Genomic DNA, 21,997 nt, shown 5'->3' on the forward strand with positions numbered 1-21,997 from the left:
TCGTGAAACACGATCTCTGGGTGTTTCTTTGAGGGCATTTCAGGAAAAGATTAGCATTTGAACCAGGAGACTTCGTCAAGAAGATCCACGCTCACCAACGGGGGAGGGCGTCATCCACTCCTTGAGGGCCCCAACAGAACACAAAGGTTGAGGATGAATTCTCTCTCTCCCTCTTTGTCTCCATCTCTGTCTCTGTCTCCTCCCCTCTCCTCCTGCTCTCCTCCTTTCCCCTTCTTCCTCCCCTCCCTTGAGCCAGAAAGTCCATTTTCTCCTGCCCTTGACATGAGAACTCCTGGCTCGCTCGCCTTCACACTCCATGATTTACACCAGGGCCTCCTCTCCTCCCCTGGTTCTCTAGCTTGCAGACGGCACACTGTAGACTTCTTGGCCTCCGTGACCTTGTAAACCAATTCTTGTAATAAATATCCTCTCAAAAGTATTCTGTTTTTTCTGTTTCTCTGGAAACACTGACAAATACAAAATGGTTCCCTAGTTCAGAATCAGCGTCTGTACATCTGAAGGCGAAACGTGGTGCCAATCCACCTACTGCTCTCATAGTCCGGCAACGGATGACCACCCTATGCCCTGGGGCGTGGTGCCTTATCTGCCTGAGATTTTCTCCAGAACACCCTTCCACAGCCTACCTGGCTATCAGACTGCCGTGGCCAACACACAAAAGTATTCTGTTTGGCCAGCGGTGTTTAAAAAAAATATTTATCCGTTGCCGTCACTTAAAAAGCAGCCATTTTTTCCAGATAAAAACCCCTGAGAATCTAGGCTCCTTTTCATAACATCTGTATATGTGGCAGCAGGAGGCCCACACTTTCACAGGCAACAACTCTGTAGCTGAGTAGCAGCTGCTGCTCTACATGAAGCACACACGTGCCGGCTCTCTACGGCTCTCACCATTTCTTACTGTGTTATATACATCCAGCCAGATTCATGCCTCCTCAGTACCTGCCTGGCCCTGAGAGCACCTGCAGTTGCTAACCTACATGTGATAAGAGAAAAGGATGACTAAGCAGGTTGAACCCGCCAGTCAATGTCAGGTTGAGGAGGCAGCTCCTTCCCACACAAGTAGTCTTGGACTCTCCCCCATGTTAATGACCTTCTTACACCATGTAGGATTTCAGTCTGGATATCTGCCTGAGACTCTCTACCTGTCCTGGGCCCTGGAAGCTGTCTGGATAACCTGACCTTAATTCCTGCTGTCCGCCTCTGTTTGGCAGAGTGACCTGTGTTCCACTACCCTGCACTGACCGTGCCCTGACTGATCAGCCATGGTGGCTTCTGAAGGGTAAGAAGGTTGAGCACCTCATCTCCCAACACACACGGCCCAATGCAGCTTTTTCACCTTCAATTCATTTCCATACAGCGTTATGATTCAGACACCACAGTGGGACTAAACTACTGTAGCAAGCAATCCTTCAGACTGTGTCAAGTTAAATGATGCTGAGAAGATTACTGTAGAAACCAGAAGTCCAAGTACTTCAGTCGTAGTAAGTTGGTTATGGTACTACCGCTGGGCTGGGCCAGGGCTCAATGGAACCCAGTGTAGAGACACTCCAGTAACCGCTTACACAACTGCCATAAAACGAATTTTTAGTGTATGTTTTTTCTCAAAGAACAGGTCACGAGGCTGAATCCTAGTCATTAGAAGTTGCTGCTCTTGATTTCCTTTAGGATGTGGTGAAAACTGACTTGTGTATGTTCTTGTCTTTATTCTTGGGTCTGAGAATTATTAAACCTGAGTATATGAGGCTGGAAAGCAGTTTTTCTTTTTCAGGGAAGCCATACTCCATAGTGAGATAACATACAACCTTCTCTGGTTTAGTAACTAGAGTGACTCTTACACTTTTGTCATTTCAGTAATCTGCCCTTTATTCTGGGACCACAATTTCTCAACATAAACACACCAGTTGAGAAGTTCAAGGGTGCATACCTGGCCCAAGTGGGACGGACACAGGAAAGCTGATCTATGTCTATCTGTAGATTATCCTGCTATGTGGACCACAGAAACAGGGGATTTGTACTACATCTCCCATTTCATTTCTGGTAGTTTGTGCTGGATTTCCACCACCCACAAATAAAGAATCCTAATTAATACAGAAGTATTTTTTTTTCCTGAGTTTTTATGTAAGTGATTTATCTGACCCACTGACTTACCTCATCCAAGAATAAAATTTAGACACTGAAGTCAGGACTCATTCTCAGAATAAATTCACTCTAGTCCATGTAAGAACCATATATGCCGAAAGTATAACATTAAGTAAAATCATATCATCGAATATTTAATGGATTTTTCATTCTCACATGAAAAAATTCTTTTCATGGATAAAAGAAGTATGCTTGGAAATATAAACTTATTACGTGGATGATGGCTTCATCGTGGTACAAAGAAATTTCACTGTAGCAAATCAGTATGTCGTCAAACTCCATGTTATTTCAATATTTAAAATTCTACTTCACTTTTCATTTCTTTGGGATGGTGAGGCAAAACTACATTGATGCTGAACAGTATCCTCATCCTAAGAATCTGAAGACTTTATTTTGGGACTGAGACTATCAGATAGCAGCCTGGTAATCAGATTAGGAGCATCCAAATGCTAATAATATGTAAATCAGTTCCTAATGCAAACTCAGTTTTTAGAGTAGTACAGCCAAATGTCCCAAGGTTATGATACGAAAACTTTAGGAACTTAGATTTTAAAACCTTTAATGGGCATTCTGGATTACTTCCACTAGGCAGGTATTTTTTTCCTGGTTGTTTTGTGTTATACAAGAAAGTTTTTTCTTTTTCTTTTTTCTTTCTTTCTTTCCTTCCTTCCCTCCTTTTCTTCCTTCCTTCCTTCCTTCCTTCCTTCCTTCCTTCCTTCTCTCCTTCCTTTTTCTGTCCTTGTGGCTTTATTCTTTTTGCATGGATTAAAGATCCAGAAAGACATCAGTGCTGCAATGTAGGCATTTCATCTATGGTAGAAACGTCATTTCATAGTACCTTGGGGGTGTGGGGGGTTGGGGGGGAAGCTTTCCGGTTTTGCCAAATAGTTTCCACCTTTTTCCTATCTGACTAGCAAGGAAAGTAAGGACATAATAATACAAAGTTAGGACTCTTAGAGTAGAAAATATGGAAATTTGATTTTGAAAAGAAAAAAATTAGATTATAATACAAGATATATTTTTTGCCTTGACCCTCAAGAACATGAGCAGGGGCAACATTAGATTCAAATAAACAAGACAACCCATCGAACTGATAAGGCCCAACAAATGAAAACAGATTCTGTCACTATAAATAATGGATTGACGTGATTATAGAAATAACGTTCTCTCATATACTATTGAATTTGGCTTTAAATGAGCTGAAATAGAGTTTTAACTGGAATCCACGTGGGTCGATGAGTCTGTGATCTAAGTTTCCAAGGAGACTGCTTGCTACTCGAATAGAGCATAGTAATTGCTAAAACCAAATTAATTATGCTTGGTAATCACAGATATAATATGCATATTTTCCACAACAGGAGTGTGGAGAAACTGATATAAATTGCTGACTTCCATTCTTACTTGGACTTCATAACCCTTAGACACAGAGTGGAAAACTAGTCAATGAGAAATTAAAAACGAAAGTTTAATGAAGCACAAAACTCCCATGTTTTACTTAGGGTGAAAGAAAATAATTTCCCCACCTTGAGTGAAAGGTATTTTTTTTAACGTTTCATTTATTTTTGAGAGAGAGAGAGACAGAGTACAAGCAGGGGGGTGGGGGCAGACAGAGAGGGAGACACAGAATCCAAAGCTGGTTCCAGGCTCTGAGCTGTCAGCACAGAGTCCTATGCAGGGCTGAAACGTGAATCATGAAATCGTGACCTGAGCCCAAGTCAGACGCTCAAGTGACTGAGCCATCCAGGTGCCCCAAGTAGAATGTATTTTAACGTTTATTTATTTTTGAGACAGAGAGAGACAGAGCATGAACGGGGGAGGGTCAGAGAGAGGAGACACAGAATCTGAAACAGGCTCCAGGCTCTGAGCAGTCAGCACAGAGCCCGACGCGGGGCTCGAACTCACGGATAGTGAGACCGTGACCTGAGCCGAAGTCGGACGCTCAACTGACTGAGCCATCCAGGCGCCCCAAGTAGAATGTATTTTAAAAAGCGTTCCCTTGGGGCACCTGGGTGGCTCAGTCAGTTAAGCATCTGACTTCAGCTCAGGTCACAATCTCACAGTTCATGAGTTCGAGTCCCATGTAGGGCTATGTGCTGACAGCTCAGAGCCTGGAACTTGCTTTGGATTCTGTGTCTCCCTCTCTCCTGCCTGCCCACCCTGCCCCCACCCCCTGCTCATACTCTGTCTCTCTCTCAAAAATAAAAAATAAAAAATAAAAAGTGTTCTGTAATCTTTTCTATGGTCTATAGCTTATATTCCACCAAACCATACTTCCAATCAAGATTAATATCTAGTATTATTTATGGCTACAATATACCAGGAAACTTGTACAAGGTTTCTTTCTCTCTAAATGATTGTAAATACCATTAACTCTCTGCACAACATCAAATTAGGAAGGCAGACATTTCTCTTCCATTAGACTAAAGCTATACAACTACAGGGCTGAGGGCAGCTAGCTATATCTTAAATCCCAACCCAGATCCTCATTTGTGATGAACCTAGGCCTTGTGTTACGACTTTCTGTTCAAACCTGCTCCCTGGTCCATTTGGTTTCTTTCATGCTAACCACAGCCTAGTCACTGGGATTCTGCCTCTTATGTGCAAAGCATCTGCAGACCCCAGCCCAAAGTGACTCTCCCCCAGCCACACCTTGCCTGCAACACATTTTAAAGAATGCCATATAGGGGCACCTGGGTGGCTCAGTCAGTTAAGCATCTGACTTAGGCTCAGGTCATGTTCTCACAGTTCATGCATTCTAGCCCCACACTGGGCTCTGTGCTGACAGCTCAGAGCCTGGAGCCTGCTTCAGATTCTGTGTCTCCCTCTCTCTGCCCCTCCCCGACTTGTGCTGTCTCTCTGTCTCTCAAAAATAAATAAAAACATTTAAAAAAAAAAAAAAAGAATGCCATATACACTGGTCTAAATCAATTCTGGACAGCCCAACAATGAAGGTGCCTAAGATGAACTACTGACATAAATAAGGAAAATGAGATGCCCTTTAGCACACAATAATTAATATGCAATCCTACCCAAAGAATGCCTTTTAGACAACTTCCATGAGAGTCTCTCCTCCCAATAAGATTACTAACAGTGATTGTTTTCCCCAAATTTAGTTTACTTATTATGGATTTTATTTTGTAAGGAAAATTCATTTTGAAATTACTTTTAGGGCTACTATTTTAGCTTTTTGATAACAAACTCAGTAATCTTTGTATAGTAAATATTTTTAATAAATTCATCATCTGAACAAAATGCAGGCAAGCCAATCATACAAATATTCAGAGTCAAATAATTACTTTAAAAGCTCATTTACATTCTCACACTGATATCGTATATTTTTACCTTGAGAAGGTAGGTGGGAATATTGCTGAAATCCACCGGCAACTTCAAGAGGAAACGAGCTGAAAATTCACCAGTCTGTAGGACAAAAGGTATAATAATAAGATTAAAATAAAAAATTGATTGTAAAGTAACAATTATCACCAAGGCCACAAGTTCAACCTGTTCAAACTGGAGGCATTTTCAGTTTGGGTTTCCTAACATCAAGCAAGAAAAGAAGGTTGGAAAAGTAGGGAAAGATCAAAAAGAATTATTAAATTATTAGCTACTAAAAGCACAATCAGAATTTTTTAAATCTGCATTTTTAATGTGCAATAAAATTATAAGGTAGCATTACCTTTTTGGTTTTTTTAAGTGTAAAAAATATACATGAATATATGATTTTTTTTAATCCAAGCAATAAAGACAGACCTGTCCCTTTGATTCATTTCTTTTCACTAAAGCATTCAGACCAATTCGCTAAGATTTATAACTCACAGATGACTGACATGTATCACCATGCCTTATAGTATGTCTGGAAATACATACATAGGTCAAACTTCTACCCTTATAATATAAAGCAATCTATCAGTAGGTACCCCAAATAAGATTCTAATCTCCTGGACAGTCTATTAGCATCCATCACCAACTAATAACTTTTCAGTAATTCTCTCAATTCTCTTTCCATAGGAAAGATGTACAGAGGTTTATAGAATTAAAACATTTAGCCAAGCCTAAAAATAGCTTTTACTTTTCTTTAAAGAAAAAAAATTCATGTAAAAGAAAAAAGTTTTCCTCTCACTTTGTGATGATGGGAAATCAAAGTTGTTTTTTTTTCTTTTTTGGGTTTTTTGTTTGTTTGTTTTGTTTTGTTTTGTTTACAATGGGAAAGTCTAAGGCATCACATTTTTTTAAAAACACTTTGTCACAGTATGCAGAAGGGTCTTTCCAGTTGGGCTAACAGACACCTCGGGGTTCCAAGGAACCTGTCTGCAAAGGCCACAAGGAAGGGTGCTGAGCTGGTGGTATCCTGGGTCTTTCAACCTCTCTCACTACATGTCTGCAGTTCAGCTTGGGATTTTGACATACTGGGTTTCACTATAACAACTTGTTTGAACAAAGAACTCCAGGAATGATCTAGAACTACTCTAAAGAGTGGGTCTCTATCCTTTTTATATTTTGTGAACACTAAACAGCTCCCAATGTCTCCACTGCCTTCCCCCTTAAAAAAAAAAAAAAAAAAAAGCACCTCAGGTTACTAAAACACATCTTTAGACATAGCAAGCATTTACAAATATTTTTTTATGGATCAGTGAATGAAGGCACACAAGCACACATGCACAGCTCTCCAGAAGACTGCACATCAGTCACCACACCTGTCTATAATGACCCTAGGAACTGGGTGCAATTTTTAAACTCTGACCTAAAACCTTGAAAAGGCAAACAGAAATATAAACCTTGAGCTCAAAAGATAAAAGTGATAACGACCATCTGCATGGGAGTTGTTGTTTTGCCGCTTATAACATCTTTTAACTTACATCAACCTCCAGCTAAGGACGGAGCACTTCCTCATTGCCACAAGCCTAACCCCATGACACAAAAAGCAGAAATGAGAGAACTGAATGGACAGACTCAAAGCTGAGGCAAGCCAGATAGACTCACAGCAGCCACTGTGCCGCCAGAAATGTCAGTGGTGAGAAACAAGGAAAATCATTGGTGCTGAGCAGCTATCCTCAGTACCCAATGCCAATACACGCAGGCTACTTGAAAGAATAGTTAGGAGTCACCTAAGGATCTACAAACAGCTTGCATCTCAGTAGGTGGAAGGAAAAGGTTTGTGAAAGAGCCTATTAAAACTCTTACATTTTATCAGAGTCCAAGATGACCAGAAAGGTATGGTCTTGGTGTTTTGTTAAGCAACTGGAGGACTCTACAATTAATACCACCTGGTCAGTGGGATTCTTTGGACCTAAGCACAGGGGCTCCTACATTGAAAGAGGTGAGTATAGGGATAACGTGTAACACTACAGATTTCTACGAGAGCTTATTAGAGGGGTATCTGGCCCAGTGGGAATTTGGGGGTATGGGAAGAATGAAAAGTCTTCCTTTGGTGCTGGTAGAGCACCACAGGGTAAGGGACATTCATCAAAGAAGACAAATTCCCAACCACTATCCCCATTCTTTCTCCTATATAAGCAATTCTCCCCTCTTTATCCACTCACTCCCACCAGCATGCAAACATCATTTAAAAAGTCTTTCCGGGGGTGCCTGGGTGGCTCAGTCAGTTCAGCATCCAACTTCAGCTAACATCATGATCTCGCGGTCATGGTCTCGCCGCTCGTGAGTTTGGGCCCCGCACTGGATGAGCCCAAGCCCTGCTTCTGGTGAGCCCAGCTTCTCTCTCTCCCTCTCTCTCTCTTTGCCCCTCATGGGATTCTCTCTCTTTCTCTCCCTCTCTCTGCCCCCTGCTCACTTGTGCCCTCTCTCTGAAAAAAAAAAAAAATCTTTCTTAACTTCATACCTCACTTCAGGTCCCATCTCAGTTCTCTGTTGAACTTCACAAAACAATCTCCTGTAAAGAACTGGTCTATACTCAACGTACACATTTCTTCTTTTACTATTCTCTCTGGAACCCTCTCCTGTCAGCCCTTCCTCCCCACCAGCCAACCCCCACAGCCCATCAGGGTCACCAATGACCTCCCCACTGCCAAACCCAATGGTCATCTCTCTGTCCCCATTTTATTACTTGTTCTCTCTGCGGCATTTTGACATAGCTGATTATTACTCCTTACATTCTTCCCTTTGTTTCCAGGATCCCACTCTCTTGGTTCTTCTTTACTTCATTGGCCTCCCCTACGGTCTCCTGGCCTCTGAACTCTGGTGCACACCACCACAGCTCAGATCAAGATCTCTCTCCTTCCTTGACACTTCCTTGGTGATCTCATCCAGGCTCAAGATTTTCAATACCTTTTATATGCTGATGATTCCCAAATTTTCTATCTCTGCCCAGACCTTTTCCTAACTTGTTTCATGTATCCAACGATCGTGAGTAAAACCAAACCCTTGGTTTCCTTCCTTTGATATTTATTCTTCATTTTAGTAAACAGCAATTCCATTCTTTCAATCCCTCAGGCCAAAAAACCTCAAGATCTTGACTCCTCTCTTTCTCGCTTGTCCTACATCCAAGGTGGCAGCAAATCCTGCTGATTCTACCTTCAAAAGAGATCCTCAGCCCCAACCCCTTCTCGCCACCACACAACCACGTGATCTGAGCCACAGCTACCTCTAGCTTAGATGGTTGCAATCACCCCCAACTGCCTCAGCCCTTGTTTGCCAGCAGTCTGCTTCCATCGCCATACACACAGCAACCCTTTTAACACATTAGTCAGATCACGATCCCCCTTTGCTCAAAACTCTCAGACGGTTAAGTATAGCTTCTTTATAGAATAATCTGACAAGGTAACAACTGAGCAGAGCCGTGAAAGAGGTGAGGAAGAAAATCATGTGGGATGTGGGGGAAAAACATCCCAGGCAAGGAAAACAAGAAGTATAAAAAGGGGTGATGCGGCCCTAGATGTTCAAGAAAGAACAAGAAGGACAATGTTACTGGAGCAAACAAGTACTAATACTGATCAAAGCTCATGCAGAAACTCTCTTTTCCTAACCCCAGTAGGACGTGCAACAATCGCTCATAAAATTAGTGAACACTAAAGTGACTACTTCATCTATGTGGAACATTGGGTAGGTCATTTCTGGGGATGTTGAGAGAGGTTTTTTATAAGTACTAAGGGATTGGAAGAGGTTGGGGAAGGGAGGTGGCTGGATAGACAATAATAAATCAAACTCAATTCATCTTCATTTTCAGTTTAGAGAAGCAACCAATCAATAAATAGCCATTGTTAAAATGGCAATAGCCAAGTTAAAATGGCGATCTCAAAATGTTCACATTGTTACACCCAATGGCTCATCTATATTTAGGGGAAAAAAAACAATGAAAGGAATAAAATGTACGATTTAAAAATTAAAACAAGTCTTGTACATATAAGGTAATGGGAAATATAATTACGTATTTAGCACTTGGACTCATGTGAACTGCTAGTTATTTTAGTCCATCCACTGCATTTTAGCTCTTTTGCCCTATTTTAGTTTGTACAATATATTTTTATTCTACCAGCTATTTTAGACCAACATTCCTTTTAAAACGCTCAGACAATCCCTACTTTATCCCCTCTCAAAATGTTGATCCTAGAGCTAATATAAATTTATGTTTATTGGCAAAAGACTGATTTACACGACTAAATTAATAATAAAAGGCATGTGGATCCAAGGACTAAGAGGAGTTTGTGTTTATCAGCAATGGGCTGATTTGCACAACTAAATTCGCAACACGAGAAACTCGAGACTGTGAAAGGAAATTTGGTTCTCTGGAAACCGCAGAAAGTGTTTTTTGATCTCCAACTTTCAAGCTGACCGTACAGTCTTTATTTTGCCATTGAGAGAATAAAGAAAACTTAGCACTTGTTTCTCACAGGGTTGGAAGTGCTGGAAACTACAACTCAAGAATTCAGCTTTCAGTTCTGCCACTGACTTTCCTTGTGACCTGGACGTCATCTCTTTCTGTGTAACTAAGTAAATGCTGATTTAAAACATACCTTAATATAAAATTTGAACCATAAATTATATAAGGAGTAAACCATAAGTGAAAAATCCTTTCTGAGTTCTACCTCAGATGACTTTTTCTGTGTTTTTATATTCGAAGTTCCAACAGTTATTCAAGCAATTTACGGTCACGCTGTTGTCACGTCAAAGATTGCTTCCATAGCAATCTTTCCTGTAAGCTGAAAATGAGACATTTAGATGCAGCCAAGTGAACAGAATAATTTGATTTTTTTGTCAGTCCTTGGTCAAACCTTCTCTTGGATAGATGTAGAAAATTATCTGACCTCTGACTGTGAAAATGTCAGCCGTTCTGCCAACTGCCTTCATGGCAATTTCCCCAGCTTAGCAATAAATATGTGCATCCTTCCTTTTTTTTTCAAGTTGTAGTACACTGGCAAGTAACTTAAACTAATAAGACTATGAGTTTTGGCAATTTATTAAATCTAACTTTTCTTCTGGTAATAGCGGCTATGTCATGTGACAGGTAGTGACAGGCAGACATCTTGTGCAGAATGGGCTCCAAACCCAGGTTACTATGTAAAGGGAAATTTGACTTCCTTTCTGAGAGGTTGTTCCTTTGTCAACAAACAAGCTGTCATCCGAAATTGACTGCTTCTATCACTTAGACAGCTAAAAGCTAAGAAACACTCAAGAATGACTATGACTTTGGAGCACCCGGATGGCTCAGTCGGTTGGGCGCCCAACTCTTGATTTCAGCTCAGGTCATGATCTCATGGGTCATGAGATTGAGCCCTGCGCTGCGCTGATGGCACAGATCCTTCTTGAAATTCTCTCTCCCCCTCTCTCTGCTCCTCCCCTGCTTGTGTTCTCTGTCTTTCAAAATAAATAAATAAACAACAAAAAAGAAGGAGGAGGAGGAGGAAGAGGAGAGGGAGGAAGAAGAGGAAGAGGAGGAGGAGGAGAAGGACTACAACTTTAATAGGATGACAGTCTGATGGTGATTCTTCAAATGGACTCTGACAACCAATAGCCTAAGTCTGGAGACTATTCCTTGGCAAATGCGTAATTACTCATTACACGTGAAAAGGAAAGCCAAAGCCAGTCTAACGAGGATTTCATAACATCTCATTCTTTACCAAATGTTTTCTAAGCTATATTATTTAATTATCCCAAAACCCTGTTCTATAGATATAATTCACTTGTTCCTATTTTAGAAATGAGAAAATTTAGGCCTAAAACAGTCAAGAAACTTGCCTACAGCCTTTGAGAGAGCAATAAAGAGTCAGAGCTCAAGATTCATTCCCCATTCATCACTATGGGTTAAGAGCCTAAAATGTGTCAGGCCCTATATTAGGTACTGCAAATATAATGAGGAAAAGAGACATGGCCCCTGCCCTCTTATAGCTTATCATCTAGGGAGCGACTCAGAAACTCATCAAAATAATGCTCTTATAAATTACAACCTGTGAAAACTCTGTCTACACTTTGGGGCTCATTACTCTGAGGGAACTCTTAGAAAGCCAGGTCCTTAGACCCCACAGAAAAATAAGCAATTAATACCAGCTAGGAAAACTTCAAAGAAGCAAAGCAGAAGGGCTAACTACACCGGAGAGTGAGAACACAGTAATTACAGCAGGGTAATACTGTAGCTAAATCAAACAGAAAATAAGTCCAGAAATGAGCCAAATACATTTAGTGTTATGATTGGTGATGTGGGACAACTGCATCGTCATCTAGGAATAAAGTTAGATCCACATCTCATATCATATATGAGGATAAAGCCCAAGTAGATTAAGAATTTCAGTGTAAAAGCTGAAACCTTAAGGAGGAAAACACTGATGAGTATCTTTATAACCTTGCAGTAGGGAATGCCTTTGAAATCCGACTCCAAATTCAGAACCCAAAAGGGAAAAGACAAATAAGCTTGACAGCCTGAATAGAAAGATTTCATGGATGGCAAATAACCACCATCAGCGAAGTCAAAAGACAACTGACAGAGGAAAATGTCTTTGTGACTCTACCACAAAAAGCTAATGACCTTAATGAAAAAAAAAAAAAAAAAAGATGAAAACCCCAAGAAAAACAAGCAAAGAATATACAGAAAAGAAATATAGTCTGAAACATGAAAAAATGCATACCCTTATTCATAACAGAAGGAATACAAATTATCATTTTTTACCAAACAGCTTGGCAGAAATCCATCAAAGCACTTCATAGATGTCGCTGCACTGTGTTCTCACCTCCGCTGTTTTTGATGAAAAGTCAGCGTTGACTCAAGTTCACTACTCACCTACAAATAAAGTGTCAGTTTTCTGTGACCACTTAAGATTTTCCCTTTATGTGTGGTTTTCAGTATTCTGACTTGCATTTGTCTTGGTTAGTTAGGGTTTGTTGAGATTCTTGAATCTGTAAATGTAGGTCTTTTGCCATACTTGGATATACCTAGGCATTATTTCATCAAATATTTCCCTGCTCCCTCTTTTTCTCCTCTCCTCTCCTTCCGGGACTCCACATTCATGTATGTTAGATGTTTTGATTTTGTCCTGTTAGCTCTGCCTTTGCCTCTTCCAAGTATCAACCCCCATCCGGTATCTGACTGCTTTCAATCACTACCCAGCACCTTGAGGCACAGGGCTTTATGTTCTGCCCAGAGCTTACAGCTGTTACTTGTGGAAGGGTTAGTCCAAGAGGAGCTACCAGGCCATTCTGCAAAGTGGAGCTTGACAGAAATCTTCGAATATGTTAATACGCTGTTGGCAACAGTGTGGAGAAACAACCACCGTTATGTACTGCTGCTGGGTTAATAAACTAGAATGAATTGCATGGAGGGCATTTTACAGACAAAATTATAAACACACATAAACCTTGATCCAGCCATTCCTCTTCTAATTATTTATCTTACAGACAAACTTGAACACACACAAAACGGCAGGTACGAGGATGACGGGTACAAGGATGAAGGTGCTCTCTATGTGCTTATTCAGGAAAGAAACTCGGAGCTGTATCAAGTCAAGAGCAAAGCTGCCAAGCACGGTGTGTGATATATGTTACCACTTGCATTAAAAGGGGGGAATGTGTGTGTATATACAAGTGTCTGTATTTGTATTTGCTTCTACGCGCGTAAAGGAACTCTGAAAAGGTACACTAGAAGAAAGCTATAGCAGTGCTTACGTGGGATGGAAAAGGAAAGGAAGGCGGTCCTGATTTGGGTGGATATTGGACACTGATGGGAGAGAGACTTTTCCCTACATATCTTTTAACAGATTTTGATGTTTCAACAATATGAATGTATTATTCACTCAAAAACTTTTAAAAAGAAATTTACAGTCCAAAGTGTGCATAATGAGATGCTCCTAATTCATGCCTTCACTCATCCATCCATTCATTCATTCATTCATTCAACAAACATTTACTGAACACCTACTGTGCCAAGTGCCAGGTTAGGTGATGGAGATCTTAAGACAAACAAAATACAGCCTCTGTCCTCATGGAGCTTAAAGTCTATTTTGACTAGACAAACAAAATATTACGATGTGATGTTCTGACAGATATTCACTGGATCCTGTGGAAGTCATGGAGTTAGGACTCCTCATTTTAGGTAACAGAATTCCATTTCAAACTCACTGAGCAAATGAAAGATAATTTATTACAAGGATCTGAGGTTTCTCATGGAATCTAAGGCTAAAACGCAGCCCAGCCTCAGTTCGAGAGACTTGAACACCTTGAGCTGTTTGTCCTGGTCTTATCTCTACTCTATGCTTCATCTTTCTCTCCAACTACCACTTTCTCATTCCTTTGACTAGATAATATGGGAAAAAATTTACATGTGACACACCAGTTACTCACAAGGAGGCTAAGCTCACTCTCTCAGTGCCATCTCCACATTCCCAGGCAAGAATTCTGTTTGGTTTATGCGCCTTCTGAACTAATCAGCACTACCTCCAGAGTTCTTCACAGTAAAACAGCTAGGGACACCATAAATTCATTAGAAATAACTGAAAAACTAGGGAAGCTTTTAGGAGTGGGGGGATTAAGTTATGTGCACTCTCCCCCAAAGCCATAAGATGATCTGAGGGGTTGTCTCACAGAACACTTCGAACACAGGATCCTTCACCTTTTCCCTTTTACTTCACGGGAAAAAAGCATTAAAAACTCGGGGAAGGGTCGCCTGGGTGGCTTAGTCAGTTAAGCGTTGTACCCTTGATCTCAGCCAAGGTCTTGATCTCAGTGTTGTGAGTTCAAGCCCTGTGCTGGGCTCCACGCTGGGCATGAAGCCTACTCAAAAAAAAAAAAAAAAAAAAAAAAAAAAAAATCCGGGGCAGCTGGTTCTCTGATGTCCCCTGCAGACCCTTTTACGCTGAGAAATCTGTGCAAAGGGTGCTCCCTACATCTAAGTGGCCACCTAGGAAACGGGGCAAGGCACCCAAGATTTCAGAACAAACAAGTGGCCTCCCAAACAGAGGCACGTGGCACGATCCCCGTCCTTCCTCACACACTGCTCTCCAAGGTACAGGCAAAGGAAATGGAAAGGATTTCCTCTGTGCTTCATCTGCTTCCATAAAACCAGGTTTTCTCCACTTAATGCATCCTGCTGCTAAAAGAAATGTGAACTTCCTACTGACAGTTCTATTATTTAAAAAATAAAATAAAATTCCTTTCAAATGTCAGTAAAACTGAAAAAGCTATTCACACTCACCTTTAATGTCTACAGGTATAAAGTAATTTAGAGGCACACACATACCACTTCTTAGGAATCAAGTCAAAATCTGAGGGCAAGATCAGATTGAGGGCAAGATCACTACTGAGGGCAAGATCCCAAGTACTCCTACTGACATCCAGGTCAGAATTCGATATAACAAATCCATTACAAAAACAATAAAAATGTGAGCCCTGGTCATGGGTTCATTTATTTTAAATAATGTTCAACTCATAATAGTTCCATGTGGTTAAAAATAAAAACAAACAAATCTGTCACTTCCTAGAAGTGTGTGTAACACAGCTGATACCCACACCACACCCTTTTCAAAGGAGCACAAGTTTATCCCTGTCTCCAAGTCAAGTGCCGCCAGGGCATAACTCCCAAGCAGAATAAATTGAAAGACGATTATGAGAGAAGGATCCCCTGCTGACGAGCATCACCAGAACACCTACTCCATCCTCATGGCCAAGGTAAAAGGGCCACGCGCTTTCTGACCCTCCAGATATTTTGATCCCCCTCGGAGCACTCTGGCCCTCCTCTTCCACCATTCTAGACCAGTGCTATCCAAGAGAAGGGAGACATAACACACAAATGTAAGCTACACATGCATGAGTAAGATTTTTAGTATTTTCTAATAGCCACATCTAAAAAGGTAAGAGAGGGGCGCCTGGGTGGCTCAGTCGGTTAAGCGGCCGACTTTGGCTCAGGTCATGATCTCGCGGTCCGTGAGTTCGACTCCCGCGTCGGGCTCTGTGCTGACAGCTCAGAGCCTGGAGCCTGTTTCAGATTCTGTGTCTCCCTCTCTCTGACCCTCCCCCGTTCATGCTCTGTCTCTCTCTGTCTCAAAAATAAATAAACGTTAAAAAAAATTTTTTTAATAGAATAAAATAATAAAAATAAAAAGGTAAAGAAACAAGCAAGATCAATTTTAATGCCATATCCCAATATATCTAAAACACTCCCATTTCCACATGCAATCAATATAAAAATTATTAATGAGATCATTTTGGGGTACGAAGTTCTTCAAATTCTGGTTTATACCTTGCATCTGCTTCCATCCCAGTTCCGAAAAACACTGCAGGTGCTCAACAGCCACGTGTGTATGGCTGGCTGGCAGCTCTCGTGTTGGGCCGAACCGTTCTAGACATTTTTCCAATACTAACCTCCACGTTAAGTTAGATTCTCTCTGTCACAAATACCTGAAGATCTGCTTGAGCCACCAAACGTTCCTAACAGGAAGGCTGACACCTGTTGTCCGGTCAGTGGGGAGTGATCATGGGACCCCACTGCCTCTTCCAGATGATTCGTTTTTTCCTCCACCAAATGCTGCCTAAACCTACTGTCCCTACTTTGTTTTCTCCACCTGCATTCCTGACACCCTGCAATGTGCTCTCCTCTGCTCCGAATGCCATCAAAACTGCTCCCGGAAACATAAGCACCTCTGTCTCTATTAACAACTAATTTTGGGGGCACCTGGGTGGCTCAGTTGGTTGAGAGACCAACTTCGGCTCAGGTCATGATCTCGCAGTTTGTGAGTTCGAGCCCCGCGTCGGGCTCTGTGCTGACAGCTCAGAGCCTGGAGCCTGCTTCGGATTCTGTGTCTCCCCCTCTCTCTGCCCCTCCTCTGCTCACGCTCTGTGTCTCTCTGTCTCTCGATAATAAACAAACGTTTAAAAAAAAAAATTTAAAAACTAATTTTCCCTCTCACCTTGCTTTCCATTCCTTACCTACATCTTAGTGGCATCAACTTCTACTGGTCCACATATGGTACTTTATGATGAACAGCATATTCAGAGACAATACAGGAACAATCACTAACCTAGAATGTATTGAGCCTCTACTATCATAATTCATTTCAACTATTTACAAAAGAAGGCTAATAATAACAATACTGTGTATTACATAACCCCATGTTTGCTCAATTCTGTTTGCTTCCTACGCACAGGATCTAATTTACCTTTGTCCCAAGGCTGGGTGACAGGGAAGTTACTCCAGGAAAGTGACAAAGAGAAAATCTATAGTCACACGTACACAAAACTAATGACAGGATTAGAATCTGAAGCTCCCACCTCTCAGATCACTCTCTCTCCAACACACTTCCAAATGGCCTCTGCCCAGAAGGACCTGAAACTCCAACACATACTGCTATAAAAGTAACCAAACAAGGAGGCCATTAGACTGAGCTGGTTCTAACACCTTGGTAGGTGACTTAAGCAAACTGGAATCTCAGCCAGTCATTTCCTAGAAATGCCTCAAAATTAGCAGGAACAATCAGTCACAAAGTGCCAACTAGGCTTTCCCAGATAATTCGAGCACTTAGGCTATAGCCAAATTCCCTGCTTTGCTTCAGTGTCTTCTCTACAAAAACCCTGCCCCTAGCTTTTGTCAGTAGAATGCTCCTAACCACGTCGAGGTGATGTTTACTCAAATGAACTCTCAAAAGTTTTAATATCCTTGTTTATTTTTTAACACTGCTCACATACTTTCCCTTCAAATGTAACATCACAGCAGGATGAGATGACAGAAGCCTAGGTCATTAACTCAAATGAGGAGCTCCTCCTAGAACAGCTCCTTTCTTTTCTGCACGGTAGTTTTAAATGCTGCCAGAGTTTAATTTATAAGCCATAGATTCCTAAAATCTCACTGGCATTTGGGGTCAACTATAATAACGAAAAAAAAAAAAATAATTGCTTCACATTCTCCATTATGTAAGTATATGCCATTATTAAGAAAATACCCACAAAAGGAAAAAAATCTGTTGCCAAAAAACTTTTATCTCACAGATCACCCACTGGTATTCTTTAATATGTAAACTATGTGAAAATAAGTGGTTGCAGAACATCTCAAAACATTCATTTCATAGCAGGAAAGAAAAATGTCTTTGATAAAAATATGAGGTACGATAACTAACTTTGAGTTCTGGGAATTAGAAGTCAAAGAAAAATTCACAAACTTCTTTATGGTGCTTTGTTAAAGTTAACAAACACTGGTTCTTTAGACACAACAGACCCATGCAGGAAATACTGACAAGGCAGTCAATATACATAATTTAAAATGAGACCTTAGGCTTTAGCCAATGAGAAAATGTATAATGTACCTTTATTTTGATATACTGTATCAAAACAGTATATATGATTTTATACCTGTGGCTTATGTTGTGGCATTCATCAAAATTAAAATTCTAATCTTAACACTAACTCTGCTTAAAGAGGTAGCAGAAGGGAGATCTTTGTGGTGAGGAATAGTTTTGCCTCTTGACTGCAGTGGTAGTTACAGGAAATGATGCATGTGGTAAAATGGCAAACACATACATTGTACCAACGTCAATTTCTTAGTTTCCATACTTTACTATCATTATGTAAAATGTAACCACTGGAGGAAACTCAGTGAAGGGTATGCAAGATCTCTCTACTATTTTATACCCTCTTGTGAATTTATAGTCATAAATAAATAAACAAACAAACAAACCTTAAAAAAAAACTCTGACCATGCAGGCACATATAAGAGTTGTTTATTCTGGGGATGCTTGGGTGGCTCGGTCAGTTAAGCATCTGACTCTTGATATCGGCTCAGGTCATGATCTCACGGTTTGTGAGTTCAAGCCCCACGCTGGGCTCCGTGCTGACAGTGCAGAGCTGCTTGGGACTCTCTCTCATCCTCTCTGTCCCTCCCCCCACCCCTCTCTCTAATAAGTAAATAAACTTTTTTAAAAAAAGAATTGTTTATTCTGAACATATAAGCTTACATTCCAATGTATCCTCTGTTTTCTCCAGATTTAAAAAAAGTGTTTACTAAAAATTACAAAAACACCATAGACAAAGAATGCAATGTTCAAAACTAACATCTACTCATTCATTAAAGGAGATGGGCAAGGCAATAAGAGAAATGGCTTCATAAAAAGACAAAGGCAAAGAGCAGAGGGTTTTTGTTGGTTTTCTTTCAAATGTTTACCTCCAAGTGTGCACTTGCTGAAACCTTCTAAATGGAAGTTTGGGGGGGGGGGGGCGGAGATCATCTTTGAGGTGATATGGAGGGAACACTGTATTTCAAATTATCAGACTTGCCAGAATGTTGATGAGAGATTAGAACCCTCTCCCTCTTCTACATGGCTACTGAAATTTTCTTTTTGCCAGATGACAATAAAATGGAGGAGGCATCTCAGGTTTTTAAGAGTCTCACACTTTAAGAACAGAAATGGAAAGTTAAGAATGTAAATTATGTGGCAGAAAGAAAAATTCAATGACGACAACGGTGAAGGCAAGCAGTCACCATCCTCTCAAAAGAATACAGGATCTTGTAATCCAAAGGTATTAAATACTTACATATACTCTTGGATTCATTACAGAGGGTACTTATCAGATGGACGGTCGGATCAGGAGAACCAAAATAAAGGGACTTATATTTAGGCCAGGAAGAATGTATCAATTTTATGGTGGTTTAGTTAGAGAGCATATTAATATTAATGTTTTAATTAATAAACATCAATGTATTTCATACAAAAGTCTTCATGCTTCAGTATTACACTAAGTGATAATAGATCGGATTTACTGACCAGTAAACCAGAATGTGTGCTTACAATTCTTGTTCCCCATGTATGTCATGCCCCTAAGTTCTCCAACCATTCACTGACCTCCTCTACCTATCATGCTGTGCCCACCATCCCTTGTGGGCTTGGCCAGTTCCAGTTCATCAGTGACAGCTTTCCACAGTCACTCCGCTCCTCAATGGTAGGGTCTTCTAAATTCTTACACAGGCTCTACTTCCACTTGAGACCATCTATCCGGCACTGCTCCTTCATTTTTTCACAAATATGTACGGAGCCTTCTCAATTGGATTTTAACACCTTCAAGAGCAAAAGCTGTGGCTGGTATACAGCCCTTGTAGCCCAAAACTAGCAGAGCAGACTTTCCATAAATGTACATCAGTCCTGCACTGCCTTAGCCCTATTAAAATTGCATCTTGTGGGGCCGGTACAGCATTCAGTGCCTAAAAATAATTTTAAATAGATTCTGTAGTCTTTCAGAGCAACCACCTTTTCAAACTCTGTGTTATGAGAAAGCCTGAAAAGCGTGCCTTTCAATGTCCTAATAAAACAGTGAGAAAATAGGCCCAAAAGAGAATCCCTGTGACATTCCACAAGAGACCTGATGGCTGACAAGAGTTATATCCAATCTTTTAGGTGTAGTTCTTCCACATATTCAAATGCCTTAGAAAGGAACATACTGTCAGTAGAATATTAAGGGAGAATGAAAAATGAAGGGCACCTGGGTGGCTCATTTGGTTGAGCGTCCGACTTCGGCTCAGGTCATGATCTCACGGCTCGTGAGTTCGAGCCCCGCGAGCTGGGCTCAGAGCCTGGAGCCTGCTTCGGATTCTGTGTCTCCATCTCTCTCTGCCCCTCCCCCACTCAGGTTGTGACTCTGTCTCTTAAAAATAAATAAACATTGAAAAAATTTAAAAAAAAAGAAAAATGAGATAATCTAAGTCAATGACATCCACCTTCCTTAAAAGGGTAAAACAAATTGCCATGACTATTTCTTGGTTACCCAACTTTTGTTCCAACGGACTATTGCGTTCTTATGTAAATGTCTGCAAATCATCCTGAGTGTCATTAAAGACCTGAGTGTCATTTCTTTTAAAAATCAACAGAATGTTTTTTCTTTCTGCAGTCTTCTAAGATCTTTCTGCTTCTCCATAGTATCTCAGAGATATCTCTGAGAGCATATCTGCCAGTTTCTTAAGTACCCTGAAACAGTCTCCTGTAGAGACTGTGTTCCATCTCCAAATGGAACACAGCCTTGCCAATACCTTGACTTTAGCCCATGGAGACCCATTTCCTACTTTTGACCTCCAGAACTAGAACATAATACATTTGTGTAGTTTTAAGCCACCAAGTTTATAGAAATTTTTTACAGTAGCAATAGGAAACTCATACAATCCCTGATTCAAAAAATCTTGGCTCAAAATCAAGTTCCTTTCTTTCTGCCAGGGCCTTGTGTTTATTGTCCAGATTCTTGGTCTAGTTTTGGATTCCATTAGCAGACTGTCCTTTAATGCATTCCTGAACCAGTATGCCAAACTTCAGTGTGTTTCATCCCTCAAGACACCTTATATTCTGTTCCTTGACCAGTAACTAACTCATATGCCTATATATTTATTTTATAGTCTCAGCTCCCACTTCTACTAGGCCTTCTCTAGGTCTGCTCTGCTGTAAGCTTGACCTCTAACTACCCACCTTGCCTTGTCATGGGATTCTCAGTTTCTTTACTTTCCCTAAATCCATACCCATTGCCCTAATGCTTACAAAGTACTCAATAATAAATCAAAATAAACTGGGGTGAGTAGAGCAGTAGAAGGTTTTTTAAGTGAAGAATGGAGAATCAGTAACATTAAATACAAAGTTTTTAAAACACTATAAATTCAAACTGTCTAGCTGCTTTAAATGAATTTAAACTCCAATAGCTACATGGACTACAAGTCGAGTATTAGCTGACCCAGTGAATACACAGTTGACCCTTGAACACAGGTTTGAACTGCATGGGTCCACTTACATGGAGATATTTTTCAATAAATACAGTACAGGACTATAAACGTATTTTCTCTTCCTTATGATTTTCTTAATATCTTCTTTTCTCTAGCTTACTTCATCATAAGAATACAGTACATAATACATATAACATACAAAGTATGTGTTAATCGACTGTTTATGTTAGCAGTGAGGCTTCTGGTCAACAGGAGGCTATTAGTAGTTAAGTTCTGGAGGAGTCCAAAGTTACACACAGATTTGTGACTGCATGGGGGGAGGGGAAGAAAGACGGTGACCCTAACTACGTGTTGTTTAAAGGTCAACTATAATTTAAAAACTTTTTGGATCAGAAAAGGTGCCATAAAACTAGATATATTTAAATTCAGCGTTAATATTCAAAGGGTGAATTGGGTGGGAAGGAAAATCCTAAAAACTAAAGACTAAAAAAAACTAAAGTCTGAAGTGATTCTCATTTTCAAATGAGTCTATCAGCACTAAAGACAACACTGGTTCACCAAGAAGTCATGCCAAATTAACCTAACATCTGTTTTTGAGAAGAGAAATATGATGATTACTCAATAAGAAGAAATGCTAGGACTAGAGGATAAACTAACTTCAACAAAGTTTTCCTTACTATCCACGTGAACAGATTCAAATTTCAAAATAACCAATAGTTT

The 21,997-nt window shown here is 40.5% G+C and overlaps 1 protein-coding gene across 6 annotated transcripts in view; it reads right to left on the reverse strand.

Annotated features, from left to right (window-relative positions):
• Positions 1-21,997, reverse strand: part of BABAM2 (BRISC and BRCA1 A complex member 2) — a 393,896-nt gene that overhangs the window by 248,870 nt on the left and 123,029 nt on the right. For all 6 annotated transcript variants that reach the window (XM_042933377.1, XM_042933374.1, XM_042933375.1 and 3 more), the window contains one exon: positions 5,500-5,574. In XM_042933377.1, the coding sequence (XP_042789311.1) occupies positions 5,500-5,574 (75 nt within the window). The remainder of the gene's footprint in view (positions 1-5,499; positions 5,575-21,997) is intronic.

The sequence above is a fragment of the Panthera leo genome, chromosome A3 (genome assembly GCF_018350215.1).
Source record: "Panthera leo isolate Ple1 chromosome A3, P.leo_Ple1_pat1.1, whole genome shotgun sequence".
NCBI classification, from domain to species: domain Eukaryota; kingdom Metazoa; phylum Chordata; class Mammalia; order Carnivora; family Felidae; genus Panthera; species Panthera leo.